This window comes from Fukomys damarensis, unplaced genomic scaffold, assembly GCF_012274545.1.
Source record: "Fukomys damarensis isolate Sample0158 unplaced genomic scaffold, DMR_v1.0_HiC HiC_scaffold_5, whole genome shotgun sequence".
Classification (NCBI taxonomy): Eukaryota; Metazoa; Chordata; class Mammalia; order Rodentia; family Bathyergidae; genus Fukomys; species Fukomys damarensis.
This window is the reverse complement of record NW_022900917.1, coordinates 49022473-49045140: the sequence shown is the minus strand read 5'-3', so window position 1 is coordinate 49045140 and position 22668 is coordinate 49022473. Positions and strand designations below refer to the sequence as shown.

The 22668-nt window shown below is 39.2% G+C and overlaps 1 protein-coding gene across 1 annotated transcript in view; it reads left to right on the top strand.

Moving 5' to 3' along the window:
* The window catches only part of Clvs1 (clavesin 1), a 213622-nt gene that overhangs the window by 176169 nt on the left and 14785 nt on the right, over positions 1 to 22668 (top strand). The window contains exon 5 of the mRNA XM_010640529.2: positions 708 to 943. Within this exon, the coding sequence (XP_010638831.1) occupies positions 708 to 943 (236 nt within the window). The remainder of the gene's footprint in view (positions 1 to 707; positions 944 to 22668) is intronic.

Sequence of the window (22668 nt, the reverse complement as noted above, 5' to 3'; positions counted from 1 at the left end):
AGATTCAAACTTATTCAGTTAAAAGCCCCAAATGTAGACAGAGATGGAAAATTCCTGCGCCAAATATCTCACAATGCATTCTCAAACAATAATTTTTCAATACCACTAAGAATGGAATATGGTAAAGGAATAAGACAACACCATCTCATTCTGCACATGTTCTCTCCTGTAGGGAAGCAAGACATAAATGAACACTTCGGGGACAAAAACTTAGAAGTCAGTAGATGCTAAAGAGTTCATTGGCAGGTGGGCAGGGAGAACCAGAAAAGGCAGGCTTCCCTACAGCAGATTTGGAGAGAAGCTGTATTTTGCTCCATGGTGAGAAGACTGAAGGAGGCACCAAGGGCCAGAGTGCTCAGCAGAGAGGATGGAGCAGTCTGGCCTCATCAGGGATTGGAGTGGTGCATAGCCTAGCTCTTGTCATCAGAAGGGATAATTGGAAAATGACTGTAGGTATAAATTGTAGCCATGGCCAAATAATAGCCAATCTGTTCATAAAACTCATTTTAAACTACAATTAATTCAGCCCCTTTTCTGAGCAACAAATTAACATTTTATGATGACTAAACTACAGGCACAAAATGAACGCCTCTTTAAACACTATGATCACCAGCAGCGCAACCAATTTGTCATTGCTAAATTGTGTATTAGTTTAAATACTTGATCATGTTTCAGATTTGTTATTAGTAATTATTTTTTATTTCCAGATTTTCCTGCATGGAAATAATTTAAATAGCCTTCACCAACTAATACACCCTGAATTTTTGCCCTCTGAATTTGGAGGAACCCTTCCTCCTTATGACATGGGAACATGGGCCCGGACGTTACTCGGTCCTGACTACAGTGATGAAAATGACTACACTCATACTTCCTATAATGCAATGCATGTGAAACATACATCCTCCAACTTGGAGAGGGAATGCTCACCCAAGCCGATGAAAAGGTAAGGCCAGCATTATCAGAGCCTCCTAGTCAGAGATCAATGGATGTTTGTTATTTATACCTATTGCAGATTAAGTAACGAAAAACTCCCTGAAGTATAGAACAAAATAAATTGCAATACATTTATGGCTGACTTCACGAGAATTGAAATGATGGGGCTTAGCTGATCCAGAAATATAGTTGTTATGTTATATTACAGGAATAGCTAAAGGCTAGGGGCTCTCTCCTGTCCTAACTATAGCTCTGGCCTCTCAGAAGTCTATACTTACAGGTGGCCTTAGAGGTACACTAAATGGCTAAAGAACATGCTAGGAAACATTACTACTGTTCATTCATTCATTTGGAACCAAATGAACATTTAGTTGGCTGCAGCTCTGATTTTGATCCAGAAACAGCAGTATGGAAAAATTTTGGAAATAAAAACGAGATGCTCTTCTAGAAAATCAGGAAGACTTTTCTGGTCATTAGAGTAAAGTGACTGGAATTCAAGCTGGAGTGTGAAAGAGAAAGATCAGCCACATTGGTGTAAAAAAGGGAATAGGTGTGCCGAGCAGAGGGGACTGACAGAGGCAGGCATGGAGGCCTTACAGAGACAGGATGGTGTGGTGTGGCAAACTGCGGTGTGAGAGTCGGGGAGAGGCACTGACAAGAAGCCCAAAAAGGTTGGATCCAAGTGTCAAAGTAGGTTGCACCCTGTGTTCAGGAGAGTGCCATGGAAGAGGGTTACATTTTTATTTTTATTTTGAAGCACTGGAGATTCAGCCTCAGGTCTTGGGCATGCTAAGCAAAAGCTCTCACACTGAGCATTACCCCCAACTGGATGGTTACTTTGCTCACTGTAAAGATAAAAAAAATTTTTTTTACTGAAAATTTTTATTAATTTTATTGGTACATTTTAGGTATGTAATATAATGGCATTCAATCATTGGAGATTTGTACCTCAAAATTTATTTTAAGACTGAAATCACTTTCAGCCACTATCCACAATCCTGATCTTAATCTCTCCCCAAAGGAGCATTGTTGCAAGCCTGTGTCAGCCCTTCCATTCTTTTATGTGTTCCTGACACGCATCTGTACATACCCCCAGGAAGCCTCTGCTGGTGGGTGTTAGTCTGCTCAGACTGCTACAACAAAGTACTACAGACTTGGAGGCTTAAACAACAAAAAGTTATTTTCTCATAGTTCTGGAGGCTGTGAAGTTCAAGGTCAAGTTGTCAGTATGTCTGGTTTCTCTGAGGTCTTGACTTATAGGTGGCCATCTGCTTCCTGTGTCTTCACATGGTCTTCCTTCTGTGTATGCCTTTCTGTGTCCGAATCGTCTCTTCATAGGAGGACACCAATTATGTTGGATTACAGCCCATAGCTCCTTTAACTGTAATTACCTGTTAAAGACACTTCAAATACAGTCACAGTCTGAGGGCGTAGGAGTTACAACCTCAATGTAGGAATTTAGCAGGCAGTGGGGATCACAAAATTCAGCCTATAAATATTATTATATAACCTCTTATCAGTCAGTGCATGTGCATATAGCTCATGGTTTAAATGCTGTAGTGAACTCTAGAGCATTGATATACCAGTTAGCCATTTCCTTATTATTAGGCATGTCAGTTATTTTTTAGTTTTTTCTCTATTCCACACAAGGCACAATAAATGTTCTTGTTTTGTTTTGTTTTTGTGTTTGTTTTGTTTTGTTTTGTTTTTGGTACTGGGGATTGAACTTGGGTCTTTGCACTTGCAAGGCAGGCCACCAAACTGCTGAGCTAAATCCCTAGCCCTAAATGTTCTTGGTATGTACATTACTCTCCAAAGAAAATTCCTCTGGGTGCAGGAGTCTTGTTTTGGTTTGATTAGGAGGAATGTGCATTTTCACCTCTAGTCCATATTGCCTGGAGCTGTACTGATTGACCTTGTCACCAGCAGTATAGGAGATCCTTTACCCAGACCCTTGAAAATTGATATCCCAAGTTTGTGGACCAGAGACTAGAAGCTGTTTGAAACTTAGGTAGGAAGATGGGGGGCAGAACTAAAGCCAAACAAAGGAAGACTTGCTTCATTCTACAGGTGTTTGGACATTGCAGGAGGATGAGTGTCTAGACCAACATCTTGAAGTAATTACATACTTTTTCTTCAATAGAGCATACAGAATGAGCATATCTTACACTGCCTGGTTAGTTATGAATGTTGCCATTAAATGGGAAGCCTTCGGTTGGGTCCATAGGGGTCTATAAGCTCCTTTACTCCCCAGGTTGGCAGTCAGGACTCTCAGAGATGTTTATTTATCTGTGGTGCTAAGAGGTTGGTTTGTGTCCCTTCAGCAAGGGACTGACATTAGTCGTACATGTGAGATTGTACATTCCCAGTCATAAACTACTCTCAGCCCAGACAACAGAAAAATGAAACAGACTCTTCTGAGTTCTGAGCTACACTTTTATTACTCATCATCACAATTGTGTAAGAAAGATATTTTTGTTCCCTTTCACAAATGAAGAAAATGAGACTGAGAGAGTTTTTTTCAATTGAGTTTATTGGTACATTTTATATATATACAGTACAGTTACATTCATTATTGGGATCTTGTACCTCTACATGACAGGTGTTGGTTCTCATTTTTTACCCTTGTCCCTGCCCTCTCTTCACCCCCTCCTCCCCTCCCCATTTCTAAACACTTTATTTCCATTTTTTCATTTTCTCACATTTTTTTCTTTTCCCTTATTACCCTTCCCCTACCCTTCCCACTTTCCCTACACCTTTAGCCCTTTTCTTCCCATTTCACAATGTCAGTTATCTCATTACATCTTATGTACTATTACAGTTTATTCATACCACAGAAACTATTTGGTATTTACACATGTGTGACTTATTTATTTCACTTAGGAGTATATCCTGAATATGTATCCATTTTCATATGAATGAATCTAATTTCTCATTCTTTATGGCTGAGTAATATTCCATTTTATAGAAGAACCACATCTTCTTTATCCAGTTTCCAACTGATGGGCAAATGTGCTGTTTCCATGTTTTAGCTGTGCTTCTATAAACATGGGTGCACATATATCACTGTGGTATGATTTTTTAAATTTTTTTGGAAAGATACCCAGCAGAGGGATGGCTGAGTCAAATGAAACCTCTAGTCCCAGCTCTTTGAGGTATCTCCATATTGATTTCCATAGTGGTTGCACCAGTCTGCACTCCCACCAACAATAGAGAAAGGTTCCTTTCTCCCCACAATCCACCAACATTTGTTATTGTTTGATTTCTTGATAGCAGCCATTCTTTGTGGGGTGAGGTGAAATCTCAGTGTTGTTTTCATGTGCATCTCTCGAATGACCAGTGATGTGGAACATTTTTTCATATATTTACTTGCTGCTTTTACTTCTTTGTCTGAGAAATGTCTTCATTTCGGATGCCCATTTTTGAATTGGGTCTTTATATTTGGGGGGGATTGTTTTGAGTTCTTTATATATTCTAGATAATAGTCCTTTGTCTGAGGAGCAGCTGGCAAAAATGTTTTCCCACATTGTAGGTTGTCTCAGTTCTGTTGATGGTTTCTTTTGCAGTGCAGAAGCTTTTTAATAAGATGAGATCCGAGTTATTGATTTTTTTGCTAGTTTCCGTGCTACTGAGGATTTGTTCATATAATCTTTTTCTAGGCCAACGTCAAGAGTTCTGCCTAACTTATCTTCCAGCAAGTTTAATGTTTTTGTTTTAATATTTAGATCTTCATCCTTTTGGATTTTAATTTAGTGTGAGAGAGTTTAACGACCACCCAAAGTCACACAGCAAATAAATTTGCAAGCTGGAATGCAGACCTGGGCAAGCTGGCTGCAGGGTCTGTGTTCATGTCTATCATAAGATGTGTACATCATATTTCATGCTCTTCCTTTTACTTTCTATTTTTTCCCCAAAATCTCCATGATGGGCATAGTAACACCTTATGAAATCTGTCCCTACTTATCTCAAGACATTTGAATAAGGCCTGGATATCCTCACATATGTTTGAATTTCCAAGTCAAGTGGCATAAAATAGAAATTGTATACCTTTTCCCCAGGTGACCAGTAGCAGTATTACCTCTTTTGAATGACCAGGCATGTCCTGATTCCTAATTCGACCTCTGAGTTGATGTTGAGGATCAGTGGAAGGGAGTCTGCGTTATTAGACTCTGAGTTTTGGAAGGGAAATGGGTTGTCCAGCTTCTATTCACATTACCTCTCCCCTAAAATCCAAGTCAATGCTCAACACACAGCAGACAACCAGCAGACACCTACACATGCCCACCTAATGTGCAAATGAGTAACTATCAGATGAAAACTATTACATCCAAATCCTTTCCTCAGTGTGCTGGTCTGATCGTTTTAACCAATTGGTTAGATTGTAGAGGGAAATAGCTCATCCTCCTTACCTTTAACATGGCATTCCTGAATCCTGATTTAAGATTTTATATTCTAAGGGGCAGAAGTCGTGACCACAAAGGACTACAGTAGGAGCAGAGTGAGAAAGCTACTATAAAGGTGTTCTGAGGAAGCATAGCTAATTTCAGCCAGGAAGACTCTGGGTAGCCTTCATGGAGGAAAATGTGGCTCCGCTGGGTTTTGGAGGTCAAGTGAATTCGTCTAAATGTGGGAGTCAAAATCCAAAACCAGCCAGACGGAGAAGGTAGCAATTGTATGCCCATCTCATTTCACATACCAAAGCTACCAAAATTAAAGTGTCCTTTCCATGCTGCTGCTTTTTGTGATGGCTCCATGAGCCTTTGTCTGGGTATTTCAGGCAGTAGTGGGGTGGACAGTGACACCGGTGAGGAGGCATTTTTCCTGCTGTTGGCATGTGTCTGCCATCAGGTGCCTCGCTGATGGGGGAACGGAGCAGCTGCCATTCATAGTATCTTTTTGACCGCTCAGCATCCAGAGATGTGGAAAACTTGGAAACAGAACTGGAGGAGACCAGGGTCATCTCTCCCTTTTGCTCACCTGATACACTGTTTTCCTCCACCACAGACTGCCAGGCAGCCTTAGCTTGAACTGTTCAGAGACAGACACATCTTATAAAGCAGTGCTTCCTACCTTGTGTTCCTGATAGAGAGGACCTCACTCCTCAGATCCAGATGATGTCAGAGCAGCAATGTAATTTCCAGAGGATACAGGTTGCCCATCCTCTTACCTTCTGCCGTAGTTCTCAGCCGGCTTCAGGTCCATATGGAGTCAAATAGGCTATCATGAACTGGCCTTGAGACCTAATCATTTTTTGCAATGTGTTTCTGAATCCAAATAGCCTCTCATTTCCAAGTGACTCTATAGAACACTGCATTTTGGTATACATGTAGAATATGATCCAAGATGCCTGAAATTCTCAGCAACTGAGAGATTTTAGATACAAATTTCTCTAAATAGATAGTTTCTGTGTTCTCTTTAATTGAATGACTGGGTGGGCTTTTAAGGTGTGGGACATTCTATACTCTAATACTAAATGAACTGGAGTTTTGTATTTTTAAATTTTCTTTTCTGATTTTTATTTTATTTTCTCTCAGACTACTGGCAGTTCCTGCTGTTCTCAAAAGTGTATGAGTGAGACCTCCCATTTCCTTGTATCCAATTCACTCCTTGAATATGCTTTAGGGTTGAAGAGTAGGTGGCTTAATGTGTTTAAAATGCCCAACAAAGAACAGTTAATAGGCTTTGCGTCAGTTATGACTGTTTATGTTTCAAGTATAAGAAAACCTCAAGTGAACTGCTTTAAATGAGAAGGAAAATTTCACATAAGGAAACATCTCAGATCCACTTGACTGCAGGAATGCTGTGCCAGAGGAACAGAAAGAACAACCCATCCACTGTGTGTCTGGACCCCTCTCAGGAAGGCGTCCGACTCTGATTCACATGACTGGGAAGGAAAGAGAGTGCCTTAGGGTTGACAGCTAATGGTCCCAAAACAGTCTAGGTTGAAAGTACAAGCCTGCAATTTCCTCCCCATGTACTATGGTAATTTTTAAACCACTGTGCATATTTTGTGACTCTTTCAAAAATTATTAAAAACATTTATTAATTGTTTTCTGGCTCCGGCCTTTCTTCCTGATAGAGTAATTAAAGTAGCTATAATATTACTTAAAATTTAAACACACAATGACTCTCCCTTAAAATGACTACTGGTGAATGATCAGTCACTTTGGGGAGATTTTTTGTTTGTTTGTTTGTTTTGATACTGGGGATTGAACTTGGTCCTTGAGCCTGCAAGGCAGTCAGTCAAACCGTAAATCCCTGGCCCACTTAGGGGAGTTTTTAAAAACATTTTTCATTAGTACATGTTTATAGTACTTGATAATGTGGGGATAATACATTTTAATTCTTTTTTCATCCCCTTCTCCCTTTCTCTCTCTCTCTCTCTCTCTCTCTTTCATATTATATGTGTGTGCATGTATATACATACACATGCATATGAACATATCTTATCTATATACTTATTTTAAGACTATTGGTAATCATAATCAGGTAGGTTTTATCCTACAACTTCGATTTAGACTAAGGGACCTGAGCCCTCCCCGGAGTTGCAGTCATATAGAAGCAGATTGTTGGTCTCAGGGAGGCAGCTGTGAAGCAACCTTGATTAGATGCAGCTCTTGGAAGGGAAAGCTATGACTCACACTCTCACAGTGTGTTAGGGATCAGGAATTGCTCTAGAGGTTTGATTTCACTATTTCATTAGTTTCTTTTTTCTTGTCCCTGATGGCAGTTATTGATGATATAGTTAATGATATCAGGAAATAAAGAGGGAGCAATCCTGGACTATGCAAGATTACTGCAGAAGGGGCTTGGGTGGTTTCCTAAAGTAGAGGTGGTGAACCAATCACAAGTGCATGTCCCATCGGATGGCAGGTGGCTCTTGCCAGGGTTGCAAGGGAGAAAGTGCTTGTTTCACTCCACTCTGTCATTGAACTTGAGTAGGTTCCTCTTGGCTGTACCTCTGCATACAGCCTCTGTTTTCAGGAAGAATGCTGTCTACACAAATTTTATATAAAAATACACTTATTCTTATTGTCAGTGATCTATGAAATTTTAGATAAGGATCAGAGTCCTGGAGGTCATGTAGGCATTACAAGAATTTCTACCACTGAGTCTCTTATGATCCCCACATGGTGTGGGGTGTGTGTGTGTGTGTGCTAAAAGATTCATATTTTCATGATATTGTTATTTTACATAATTTTTCTAGTCTAATTTCAATAAAATAAATTTTCTTAATATTTATTTAGTCTCTTAAGTGGTATATATGAAATATTTATAAAACTTTATGGACTATTAGCAGTAAGGTATCCTCTACATTTCTCCTGTTACTGCTTATGTGAAATATCTAGGACTAAAGTGAAGATCTCCTGACTTCAAGCCTGCAAGGATTTTCTGTGCAATCACACTTTTAATTTCTGAAATTACCTTGTGTCTAACACATATTCCTTGCATACTCAATATTTTTGATTTAAAAAATAAGCATATGATGTAGAGATGTGCTCTTTTTTTTACTGGCACTAAGATTTTAAAAGTATTTTCCTCCCTATAATTATCATAGCCAAGGCCCTGAGAAGTCCAGCAGGGGGAAAAAGAACTACATCAACAAATCTATTTTGTCCTAGGATTCTTTTTGAGTAGAATAGTGGTTACAATCTCACAATGCCCTTGTCTCCTGACTCTATCAAAAGCACTAGACTGCTCCAGTGAATGAAATAAAAAGTTATAAAGCTGATTTGTTTCATGGAAACCCAACCTTGTCTGACAATTTTCACCTTGTTGTTTACTGAGTTCCCCTCCCTGGTGTGCTGAGAGGTATGGTATCTACAAGGAAGATTTTTTTTTAAAGAAAAGTACTATGTGGTATTGTAGCCCTATTCAGCTGTGAACTTACCAAAAAGCCATTCCTGTCTCAAGGAGAAACTCCAAGCCTAGCAATGGAGGATGCATCTCTTGAGCTGCTTCTCAGAAGCCCAGAAATTACCACAGGCAAAATGATAACTCTGCTCGTGATACAGATGCTCAGACCAAAACTGTCAGCTTAGGAAAAACAGCCAGGCTACTTGGCAGGTTCCTGGAGAGGGATTCTGATAGGCACAGAAAGAAGGCAGAGAGCGGTGGCAATGTCCATCCTGTCTGTATCCACTCCAGAAAAACTGAGCAGCATTTGCTCTGGGCTCAGGTCACAGGCTTCTCAGTGCAAAAAATGACAATATTGCACCACTTGGGGTGAAGATCATAGACACAACATTAGGTTGTTAACTCTGTGTTGACATCCTAAGTTGACACATGATGGCCATAACTCTGCTGCCTTTGTTGTGCATTTAAGATGAAAGAAGTTTATTCTCAGGCTTTTGGTTTCTTTCTTTTCTTGGTACTGCTGGGGATCAAATGCGATACTATATAAGCTAGGCAAGCACTCTACCTGTGAGCAACACCCCAATCCTTTGTTATCTTGTTTTGTTGAACCATATGAGGCTATTCATATAAGATCAAAACTCAGTAATTTCTGAGAATCCTAAGGTAAGTTTTGCTGTAGCTTGATCATAGATGAAGCTAAGCTTTTTGCTCACATCCAAGATCCTGCTATGGTTTGGCCCAACAAACACAAGCACCCACATAGTAGAGAGGCTTTCTCCAGCTTGGCACTCTTGGTAGAACTTTAAGAGGTTAGGGCCTACTGGGTGGTTTCAGGGTGATAGCATGTGGGACTCCAGTTCCTTCTTCTCTCTTTCACTTCCCAGCAATGAGGTGAGTGGTTTTCCTACATGTTCCTTCATGATGTGTTGTCCTTGGCCTAAAAACATTGGGGCTCTATCATCACGGACTGGATCCTCTGAAAACATAAGCCAATATAAATCTCTGTAAGTTGTTTACCTCAGGTATTTTTTTATAGTAAAGAAAGTTGAATAATATAAATAAAAAGTTTTCATAGAAGAAGAAGAAGGCTGAAGATCTAGCTCCAGTGTACCAATAGAGAACAGTTGGTATTTTCAGAGGAATTGTTTTAGCTAGACTTATGAGGAGAGGCCAATACATCTTGGCTGAATATGCCACAAAAGGTTTACTTTTCATTTTTTAACCAAACAAATACCTTCATCCTAGGTGCCTAGGCACTCCTTCTAGATTCCTTCTAGATGAAAGAAGTGAAAAAAAAACGTGGCTGAAATGTGAGCCATCTGATTTTAAGAGAGTGGAGGAGATTGTCTGGACTCAGTTTCTGACCAGAAGAAAATTTCTGACCAGAAGAAAACTTCAGGCCCTATTGTTCCACCTTGGCTGCTGCCTGGGAGGTAAAAGTCAGTTGAATTGTATCCAGCTGTCAGGAGAACTGTACATGACCCTGGTGATCGTTTAGCATGTAGTCCCCTTTGTAATAGGGTAAATTTGTTCATTTTCTTGATAAGCATTCATTTTCTTTTTATTGAGTTTATTGGTACATTTAGGTGTACAGTACAATTACATTCATTACTGGGATCTTGTACCTTTACATGACAAGTCTTGGTTCTCATTTTATCCCCTTGTCTCTGCCTCCCTTCACCCTCTCCTCCCCTCCCCATTTATAAACACTTTATTTCCATTTTGTCATTTTCTCATATTTTTTTCTTTTCCCTTAGAACCTTTCCCCTACCCTTCCCACTTTCCCTACACCTTTAGCCCCTTTCTTCCTATTTCACATTGTTAATTATCTCATTAGGATCTTATGTGCTATTAGAGTTTTTCACATGAGAGAAACTATTCGGTATTTAAACATGTGTGACTTATTTCATTTAGGAATACATCCTCAAAATATATCCATTTTCCTATGAATGAGTCTAATTTCTCACTCTTTATGGCTGAGTAATATTCCATTTTATAGAAAAACTACATCTTCTTTATCCAGTCTCCAACTGATGGGCAAATGGGCTGTTTCCCAGTTTTAGCTATTACAAACTGTGCCTCTATAAACATAGGTGTGCATATATCACTGTGATATGATTCTTTTAATTCTTTTGGAAAGATACCGAGCAGAGGTAGGGCTGGGTCAAATGGAACCTCTAGTCCCAGCTCTTTGAGGTATCTCCATATTGATTTCCATAGTGGTTGTACCAGTCTGTGCTCCCACCAACAATGGAGAAGGGTTCCTTTCTCCCCACAACCCCGCCAACATTTGTTATTGTGTGATTTCTTGCTAGCTGCCATTCTTTGTGGGGTGAGGTGGAATCTCAGTGTTGTTTTCATCTGCATTTCTCGAATGACCAGTGATGTGGAGCATTTTTTCATATATTTACTTGCTGCTTTTACTTCTTTGTCTGAGAAATGTCTGTTCATTTCGGATGCCCATTTTTGAATTGGATCTTTATATTTGGGGGGGCTGATTCTTTTGATAAGCATTCATTTTCAACAGAGGTAGCATATCATCATGAAATACCATCCAAATGAGAAGAATGAGAGATGGCATTGTGGGAACAGGGGGACCCTTGTTTTTTGGAGAGATCAGAGTAGGGTGTCCCTTGTAACATGTGTCCCAGGGCCAGATGTTCCATGTGACATAGTCAAAAAAACAATGTGTAGCATACCATTTCTTAACTAATGTCACACAGTCTGTACTGAGCCCTAAATTGACCAGTGTATAGATAGCATTTGGCTCAAATAAGATGAAACCTTTTAGTTTTGTGGTGTCGCTGATTCTCAGATAGCTAATTCCTAAGATGTCATCACTCTGGAAGCAAAGGCTCACAAGATAAACCATGAATGCTCATATCTTATGTCAATTATTGGATTTTAGAATATTCTACAATTCTAATGGAATTTGTTAATATTTCATAAAGAACAAAGAAAAAGAGCTGCATAGTCCCATCATAACTTGTGCATCTGGCTGAGATGGATCTTCTGCTTTTGCACAGTTTTCTTTGCTGAGGCAGAAATAAACAGCACTGTCACCTTACAAGCACATCTTATATAGCCATGGAACAATGGAGTGAAAGAAAATCTATATGATGAATTTGCTCAATAAAATGACTGGGGCTAGTTAAAAACCTTGTGTGTGTGGTCATGCTTTCTCTTTATTTAGAGAATGACATGAAAAATTATGAAATAAAGATTTCTAAACTACTGGCAAAGCAAAGCAATAAGGCTGAATTAGAGAGAAATGAACACATACTGGTGAACGGCCTGGATAGAGGTTCCAGTGCAAACTGTGATTACACATAGTGCATGTTTTTAAAAAGATTCCTGTTTGCTGAAGCACTGTGCTCAGATGCAATTACTTGGAAAGGCAGATAGAACTCAGGCAAGAAAGACAAGACACATTTATTTCTTGTAACACATTACTATTGGTAAACAAACACTTTGCTTCATTGTAATTAAGTTGATGTTATTTGTCCCAATATCAGCCAGCAATAAACCATGCTTTAATGATCATATGGACAAAATTATTTGACATAATGCATAAAAATCTCAGAGTATGTCATACTTACAAAAACAGTACATAACTTTCATAGAGTGTTTGAATGCCTTTTTAATTTTAGCCAGATTTTATTGCAGATTGACTTTTTTGGGCTTAGGATATCCCAATTATAATATTTGAATTTTTACATCAAGACCAGGAATGACGAACATTGTGTTGGAAACGCGTTCACAGCTCCATTTGGCATTTGCCTTTCTGGGTTCCGGTTATTATGGTGATGAGTACCGGTGAGGCTGCTCACAGTGCCCTGGGCCCTTCCAAATGGGTCCCAAGGGCTTCATGCCTATGGCCCTGCATCTTCACCTCAGCCTCCAGGCTTCCATTTTGCGCTTGAGGCCGTAGTTCTGCTTTGGTTTTTCTTTTTATTTCCCAATGTGATCACTTTATTTCACTGACTTTTTTAGTTGTGTGACACTACTAGGCAAGTCACTTAGCTTTCTCGTCTCAGCTTCCTCGACTAAAGAGTGAATAGGATGAGCTACGTAACCTTGGGGGACTTTGGATAGAGACAAGTGAGGGCAAGATGAGGATCCAAACTATGAAGTTCTCCAGAAAGATATACGACAAATACCACTTTCTTTCCTTCCCAGCACAATGTATGAGTTTCTGTTTTGTGGTAGATTTGATTTATTTCTAAGTGAAAATTTCTCACTCAATTAAGAATTTCCACCCCCTACAGAGAGGCACATGGGGTGACTCTGACTCGTGGAGATGCCCTGAGTTCCTGGTCAGAAGTTAGACTAAGTTGGCCATTTCCTTTGCAGTCATTTATGCCTAAAACCAGTTTAGATTCTTGTGTACCCTCGAAGCCCAGTACTTGGAATGGCTATTCATGGAAGGTAAGGAGCACAGAAGGAAAGCCTCCAAAAGGGAGGAATTAGTGATCCTGTTTCTTTCCCTTCCTGTTTACCGGGAGGGTCTAGACTGCATAGGAGGTTTCATTTCTCACCACCCCATCCAGTCTGAGCCTGTCCTCTGGCCTGAAAGACAATGTTATCTTTATTGCTCTTTCTTAGAATTGCTCCTCTTCGACCCTCCTATCTAAACAGTTATCCAGGTGGTTTTTTTTTTTTTTTTTTTTTTTTTTTTGTACCGGGTATCGAACTCCGGTCCTTGTGCTTGCAAGGCAGGAGGTGGAACCACTGAGCTAAATCCCGGGCCCCTCCATGTGGTCTTGATTGCTGCCTTGTAAGTCACAGTGATGCCCTCCAAAAGCCTCCTCCAGGCCTCCAAAATCAGCTGAAGGCTGCTTAATTTTATATCGTAGGCCCCACTCTCATGTGCTCAGACCTGATCACTCCCCAATGTGGGGGAATTTCTCCTGCTTTGGAGCTACATTGCTCCATGATGCTGTGCCCTCAATCATGATTAAATGGTCATTCAAGGTTGTTTTCAAAGATCACACCTTGAAGGGAGTTGTTCATCTTCCCCATTCCCATGAGCTCTTCCCTTTCCATCCTGCTGGGCTTTATTGCTGAGCTTGCTTTCCTTCTTCACAGTGCTCACAACACTATAATTGCATGCTGATGTATTTGCTTATGTATAAAATGTCCTATAAGTTATATGGTCTCCAAAGGCAGGGACTTCATCGTTTAATTCACCTTTATGTATCCTATACTCACATATTCCTGAGAACATAGTAATGCTTGGTATATGCTTTCTACAGAAGAAATGGTGAGAGGGAGGAGATGTAGAAGGGAGAGAAAAAGGAGAGAAGTAGAAAAGAAGGAAGAAACAAACTAAAGGAGAAAGAATAAAGGGAGGATGAAATCATATGGCAGTTAATACTATTCAGAGTGCTCTACTTTGTAGAATGGTAAAGAAGATACTGTTCACCATCCATAATGGGATAAGACAGTAACACACTTTGTAGTCAATGTTTGATTAGGATTTGAAATTTTTGTAGTGCTATCCTTACTATTAGGTTTTTTTTTTTTATTTCTCTCAGTTTTGGATCTCCATTAACAACATTTATAGTACCCTATCTTATGAAATTTGTATTTAATTTTCAAATTTCAAATTTGTATTCAGTAAATATTAAGTATCCAGTAGGTACAAAAATAGAGTATAAGACAGAGGGCCATTAACCTGGGCTACACAGTCCAGGGCCAACTTGAACTACAAAGTGAGACCCTGTCTAAAAAACAACAACAACAACAACAGCAAAAAACAAAGAAAGAGGGCCATTAAGAAAACAGAATTTGGAATTAGATTCCACTGGATCAAATTAGTACTTATGTGACCTAGGTAAGCTATCTACCTGTGAATTGGTTTTTTTCTCTTACAATCTAAATTCTTATAGATCTTATGATATATGTTATTGTGATGCAAAATATTGGCTGCTGAGCATTGTAAAAGGGGTGGTGGGTATTACTTTCTCAGGTTTCTGATTTCACAGTCTATGAAGGAGACAAACCCTGAATACTTTACTGGCCAAGCTGCTGCCTCAGGGCCACCACAGCTCTTTGAATAATTATGGACACAAGGAGAGTGCATAATGGGGGTCCTAACCCAACGTTGCAGGGAGATGCAGTCAGTAAAGGCTTCCCTGAGGAAGTTTCAAAGAAGCATGAAGGATGAGAAGAGTCTTCCAAAAGCAAAAGAGGTGGAAGGGAACTAATGAGCACATGCCCTGTACTTGGAAGGAACCGAGTTAGTTAGGACCAATTTTTTTTCTCATTGAGCTTATTGGTACATTTTTGATACACAGTACAGTTACATTCATCATTGGGATCTTGTACCTTTACATGACAGGTCTTGGTTCTCCTTTTTTCCCCTTACCCCTGCCCTCCCTTCACCCCCTCCTCCCTTCCCTATTTACAAATATTTTATTTCCATTTTTTCATTTTCTTATATTTTTTCTTTTCCTCTAAGGACCAATTATAAGATACTTTTTAAAAAAATTAAAGCTCCTTAATTTCAGCATTGCCCTACACTTGATGACACCTCAGATCCGTGAAATGTGTAATTCAAGATAAGACCAGTGAGCTGGGAGAGAGAAAGCAAGTGGGATAGCGGCTAGGGAGAAATGCAGGGGCTATCCATGCAAGGTGGAGAAGGGCGTGGTAAAGATACTGAATTTTATCTTAGGAGCAGTAGGAAGTCACAGAAAAGTTTCATGCAGGAGAAAAAAATGAAATATTTTCATTTGAGAATTTCACTCTATTGAGGAGACTGTGGCTTTTGCAATAGTACAAGTGAGAGAACACAGTGTCTTGAATTGGGGTAATGAACATGCAGATAGAGAAAAGATGGATGCACAAGTATTTAGTGGTAAAATAAAAAAGACTTGACGATCAAATAAACATGAGGAATATAAGAAAAAGGTTTTTGGAAGAGAGTAGTCTCAGGAACATGTAACTGAATGCATAGCAGTGGTGTTTCTCAAGACACAGAACTGTAGAGAATGTACTGACTGGAAAAGATTGCACGTTCAGAGTGGGATGTGGTAGGTGTGGAAGCTTCTGTGACATCCAGTTAAGATAGCCACATTGCCTGTTACGTACACATGGTCATAAGGCTCAGAAGAAAATTCTGTAATGGACATATAAATTAGGGATTCGAAGACGTAACGAAGGGAATGCAAGCTAGGGGATGGAAGAGAACTCGCAGGGAGAGCTAGTAGACTAGGAAGAGAACACACTTAGGTTTAAGTTGCAAGGAAATCCATATAGCATGAGATATTAAGAAATGTCCTGAATTATTAGAAGTAAACTAAATATGTTGTTGCAGAAAACAATTTGTAGAGTGAGAATTTCAAGAGAGATAGAGTGATTGACTCTACTGACTGCTTCTGAGATGTCAAGTAAGATGAAAATCAAAAGACTGTGATAAGAAAGACACAATTGATTGTCACTGGGTCCTCTATAAAAGCTGCAGTGAAGTCACACATGAACATAGGAACATAGCAGGCTCCAAAGGAAATGGAGTTCACAGGAAGAAAATATGCACATTTAATTTGTGAAGTCTGGCTGTGAAAGTGGAGGGTATATTTGGATCCAGAGGACTTGTGATAAACTGAAGCTGGAGACCCTCCTGTTCTCAGGTAGTGTAATTTTAGCTACTTTACCTCCTTCTGCAATTGACACACACACACAAAATAATTATCATTAGGGTCATCCAGTAACGGGACTTTATTTGTTGTTGTTGTCTTTGATACAAGGTCTTGCTATGTAGCTCAGGTTAGTCTCAAACTCACTATGTAGCCCAGACAAGCCTCATACTCATGGCAGTCCTCCTGCCTCAGCCTTCCAATTGCTGTGATTACAGGCATGTGCCACCAATCCTGGCTGAGATTTGATTCCTCTCCTACAGGTGCAGAGCCTTCAAACACTACTTTCTTTGTCTGGATGGAAGGCAGAATGAGGGAGGATACCTAGATTGATGGACATTATTGGAGGTTCATCTTGGTAGAGGCAACTGCAGTCCTACCATCCCCTCTGCGCAGGCCCTGTCACACCTAACATTGCCCTGGTTCATGTTCCTCCCACGACTCACATGTCCCTAATTTTCCATTTGCTTCTGTGTTCATGGTGTAAGCCCATATCCCCTGTAAACAGGAGTGAAACTAATGGCACAGTCCTCTGACTCAGCATTTAAACTAATGCTTAGCATCAGAAAGGTTCTGTGAAATAACTACTGATTGAACAAAGAAAATTGTGATTCTCAGGTGTTTCTTACCAGTGTGGGAGCTGTTGACTTGACTGCTGGGTCTCGGAATCCTCTGTCAGATGAATGGATAAACAGCTGCAGCAGGAGGAGAGAGGCCACTAATTTCTGTCTCTTTCATGTGAGTTAGACCCTTGAAGACAGGAATTTTTCACTGTCTACATTTAGTATATTTGAGCATATAATATGCTCAAAACATGAACATGGGCAAAATGGGAAGTGGGAAATTCAGATAGCCTCACATTCCCAACTTGCAGTTTCTGAAATACTTCCAACCCCGCCTCACTCCCGATAGGAAGATAGGTTTTCCTAATCAGACAAGTATTTTCTAGTAGTAAACGTAGGCATTTTAATGAATTCTTTTAAAATAATGGATAAATCAGTGAACAGTATCAAGGATTTGATTTGAATGAATCTCACTCAGATAAATCCTTTCAGCTTTGTTTGAGGTGGAGGAATCAGGTTTTCCTCTAGAAAAACCAAGGAGGAGAAGCACATAACTGTCTCATGGTTGTTTAGATAGGCAGACTTTGGCTCTAGACCAAGATTTGGGAATTGTAATGTCCCTATAATTCTCTGGGATTTGGTTCCATGCAGATTCTGACTCAGTATGCTTGTGGTGTGCTTGACAATCTCTATTTCTAACCAGCTCCTAAGTGGGGCCCAGCCTGCTGGCTCAGGGACTCCAATCAGACTGACAAAGATTTAGAGCGTAGACTTCCTGTGTGCCAGACTGGACTAGAAATATACCCTGCAAAGCTGGGTGTGGTGCAACACGCCTGTAATCCCAGCACTTGGGAGGCTGAGGCAGGAGGATCGCTGTGAGTTCGAGGCCAGCCTGGGCTACATAGTGAGGTCCAGGTCAGTCTCAACTACATAGTGAGACCCTGTCTAAAAACCCCAACAAAAAAAAAAAAAAAAAAAAAAAAAAAAAAAAAATTAAAAGAAATATACCTGATGTTTCTTGAAAACAGCTATTCATGTTTTGAGAATTAAAAATAAAAAGGAAAGAAAGAAAAAATTAAAACTATATTTAAAATAAAGATACTATAATCCCTGTACTATAAGTAAAATGACTGAAGCAGCTCTTTTGAGAGAACTAAGCTAATAGGTAGCAGAACATCTTAATTCAGTTCTCTCCATTCCAAGTAAAAGACTGTCTTCCCTATCACATCTGTTCTTACACTCACTGCATATTCATTTATTCATTCATTCACTCATTCCATGAAGTTTTACGGGGCGCCCTTTCTGGGTAATCGCTGTTGGTCAAACCAGTGTTGCCATTTTAGATGCTTACTGCCGTTTTGAAAACCCAATTCAATCCTGTTTCTAAGACACTACCCTGTTCCCAACCCCTATTCTTACTGGAGAAGATATAGCTATTCAGGAAGAAGACTCATATTTAGACTCAGTAATGGCACAGAACCACTAAATCACTGTCATTTGACTTATAAGACAGATATGAAGAGTATTTTTTAAAATCAAGAACACTAGCTATGATTTTCAAACTCCTCCTACTGATGGAATGAGTCAACATCTCAACCACTGGCAGTTTCTAGCATTTCTCCATCTGCTTCAGGACCTTGTATTCTAGTTCCACTACAGTGACTTCACAGGGGACCACCGATTTCAGGGAGTGCAATCCCTAGGGAAGCTCTAATACTGACAACTCTTTGTGCCAGTCTAACAAAAGATGACTCTATTCAAAGTGGGTGGTCCAAGCACCTGTAGTCATTTTCTGTGCTGTTATTTTAAGTTCTGATTGGTATTCGAAAAAGCTTTCTAGAAATATCTACACATTAGAAATGCATAAATCTAGTGCTCCATCTGACATCTTGGAACACCTGAACTCACATTAAAATGCATGTAGTAGTTCATTCCACTCCTCAAAACTCAAGAATCCTACACAGACTGAGTATCAAAGGTTTGCAGAGAGTTGACTGGTTCAGATATAGATTGGGTCCCTAAGACTTCTGCAGATCTCACCCAGAAGCCTGGGGCTCCAATGAAAGGTGTAAGCATGACATGTACCAGTATGAGTGGGAATGCTCCTGTCTATCAGGTATAGTAATTCTTTATAAGCAAATTCTTTAGTTAATTGCTTCGTAAAATTAACAGTGATTTTATAGTACATGTAATTTACCTCTCAGTATCTTTTTTCTCAGTTTGTGGTTTTCTTCAAGTGTGCAAACATGAGCTATTTCTGTTATCAGATAAGTCAGAGCATCCATTGTTAATAGTGAGAAAGATCATACTCAGGAAAGTGTTAGTAAAATGATAGGCACTTTTAATTTCAATAATTTCTCCTTCGGAGGCTTGCCAATACTTTATTATATATTTTTTATTTCCATCACTGTCAAAAATACAGCAATCATTTATTCTCATTTTTCAGGTGAAAAACTAAAGTAGGTTATGTAATATTCTGGAAGGCATAGTTTCAGTCAGAGCAATAAAGCTCTTTGCAAGTAATGAAGCAAAATCTCTGATTGCAGCTGTAGGTTTTACCATGGCCTTGCCTTTTTTCACATTCCTTGCTCTCCATTTCTTTGGCAATGCACTTTATTCTCACTTAAGTTTGCTCTGTTCTTTTCTCCACTTTTATCACTTTGCAGAATTGACTGCCATTCTCATAGATGTTCTTAGGAATCTGAGTGTATGTTGTACATTTAGAAGAAAGGTGCCTGAGATACTATTAAATACCTTACTTTTAATTGGAGATAAAGATACGATTTCATAACCTATGACTCTTAGAATGTTTTTAATTAAGGATCGCTATTTTCTGATTTGATTTTCTGTCCCTGAAATAAAGTTTGGAAAAATGAATAATCAACAGTTGCGTTAGCTATTGGATTCATTGATGTCAATGGGAAAATATTTTTGTTAGGATTTGAATATTAAAATTAGCTCATATGAACATGTGATTTTTTTTTTCCTTTTGTTTTCTAACCAAATTGTAGGCATCTCTTCCATGGTAGAGCACCGGCTTTAAGTATGTGGATTATGAAGTCAGATCAAGGTTCCAATTCTAATTCCACAACTGGCTGTGTAAATTTGAGCAAATTAATAGGCTTCTCTAAGGCTCGGCTTCCTAATCGGTAAAACAGAATTAATAACATTCACTTCAGAAGATTTTTGGGGGATTGCAGTGCAGGCTACAAATTAGTTCAGAACCTGGCACAGAGTAAGCGCTCAGTAAGGGGTTGTGGTCAGCGCTGCTGCTATTGACGTAGTTGAAGAAGAACAGCTGTGGAGACAGAGAGGCTTCTGAAGATGATACTATTCAAGGTATCCAAGAAAAATATGCGTTCAAATCTTTTCCTGAACAATCTCAAACTCAGCTCAGGTGCAAAAGATAAGACTTATTGAGTGCTGACTGGAACCTCTGGGACTGTCTGGCACATGCTTGGTGACTGCTGCTCGGGAGAGGTTGTTTCTCCCTGAAGCAGGAAATTGTGACCTGAGGACAGCACCTGTGTGGCAATGAAATACTTTAAATAAACAGAAAGATTTTCACAGTAACACAGGGAAATAGTCATTAAATAGCAACTGGCGACTTTGAATTCAACACTTGAAAATTCTCAGAAATGGAAAATGGTTTTAAAAGGTAAATCTTTTCTGATTCATGAAACCTAAATGTATTGGGCATATGCCAACTTTAGAGTACACTTTCCATGTCTAGCCATGTCCGTCATTTTTAATATTTCTAGGTTTTCTACAGGGAGGTGAAAAGAGATGCCGAGATAATGTAGTGCTTAGAGGAGCTACAAGCGAAACAAAACAAGTTAAACTCTGAGTTATAAATTTTAGAAAAATGAAGTCCATTTTCAAGAATATATGGTGACCGCAACTTAATATAGTTTTAATATGAAAATGTGGAACTAACAATACCATTCTAAGATTATCATTGTAAGGAAGAAGCTGAGTAAAGAGGTTCCTGGGTGCACAGAGTGGCAGCATGGAGGAGTAGAAAAGGCACCGAATCCCCAGTCCAGTTGGCTACCTTTAGTTTATCTGCCTCCAGCGGGCCCTGACGATGAGTAGCAAAACATGTCTGTAGCTACAACATAGTGTTAATTTTGTTATAACATTTCAAAAATGACAAGTTTTTTTTCGGAAGCATGTTTCCATCAAGAGATGCATAATTTATGTAAGGCAGTTAAACTTGGAGGGAAAATTTCACTATAGCACACTTCATATTACACTAGCAATTTGCACCAGGTTCTACAACCTCATAGAAGTGAGAAAGCAACCTTAGGGGTCTGAGAAAGCTACCTTTGCTTGAGCTTTCCAAAAACCTAGGTGGAATTAGCTTGACAGAAATTATGAGAGAATTGACAACTTGGTAGAAAGCAAACATAGTGAAAAATGGGGAACAAACACAACTGCTAATTCCTAAAGTTTCATTCATATCACTTATTTGTTTAGAGAAAAATTAATGTTTTATACCCATCTAAATGATAATAGATGAATGGTGTCCAAGTGAGGGGAGTTTCTTTTAGAATTCCAGCAACAACAACAGTGAATCTCAGAACTCTTCCCGTCCTGTGGGGTTGTGAGTGGCCATGTGAGAACTGGCTGTTCACACGTGGCAAGGGCTTGGCTTAGGATGATGTATGTTAGCTATAGCAAAGAGCATCTTTCAGGCGTTTTAAGATGACTGTGAATTTTTAACTGAAGATTGGAAGATTATTCTAGGCTCAGCCCACAAGCATAACAGAATAAATGAGGCTCTCAGCTATAGTAATGCTGTCCAAGGAGATATAACATGAGCTACATGTGTGATTTAAAATTTTCTCATAGCCATATTTCAAAATACAAAGAAACAGATGAAATAAATTGTAACATATTTTATTTAACTCAGTGTATCTAAAATATTATCCTTTAAATATACAATTTAAATATGTCTACATGTTAAGTTTAAAATATAAATTTATGTAAATATAAAATAGAATTTTAAATGTAAACAAAAATATATTTGATAGATTGCTTTGATTTTGTGGTTCTGGGGATCAAACTCAGGGCCGTGTGCATACTAGGCAAATACTGTACCACTGAGCTATATCCTGAGCTCTGAAGAAATACTAAAGACATAGTGTATATTCTTTTTTCTACTAAGTCTTCATAATGCAGCGTGGGCGTTACCTTTATAGCCCGTCCCCATTCAGTCTGGCCTAATTTCAGTGACCGCATGTGATTCTTTCCAGTGTGCCGGGCTGCACAGCTCTACTCTAACTTACGTACGGTTCCAACTTCATGAGCACCTGCTTCCATCCCTTCCAAAGGTGCACATGTCTTCTCTTGGGTCACCATCTTTCTCAGATGGATGGGCAGTGACCATGCCTGCCATATGTCCTCAGAAAAACATCATATATTAAAATGTGAGTAAGAGTGTAATAAGGCCAAGAGCTCTAATAAGTGCTCAGCTCAAGATAAAAAAAGCATGCATAAAAAGTGGTGGAATATTTTCCTTGAATTAGTATCTTTGTATTTCCAATTTAGTAAATTGTGGCAAGTTGTATTATCATGGAAGAAGGAGGTTTATTTTCTATTTCTTCACTTTGAAGGGAAAAGATGTGCTACTTTACATGAGAAATACTTCAGCCTCCCTTTTTGAAAAAAAA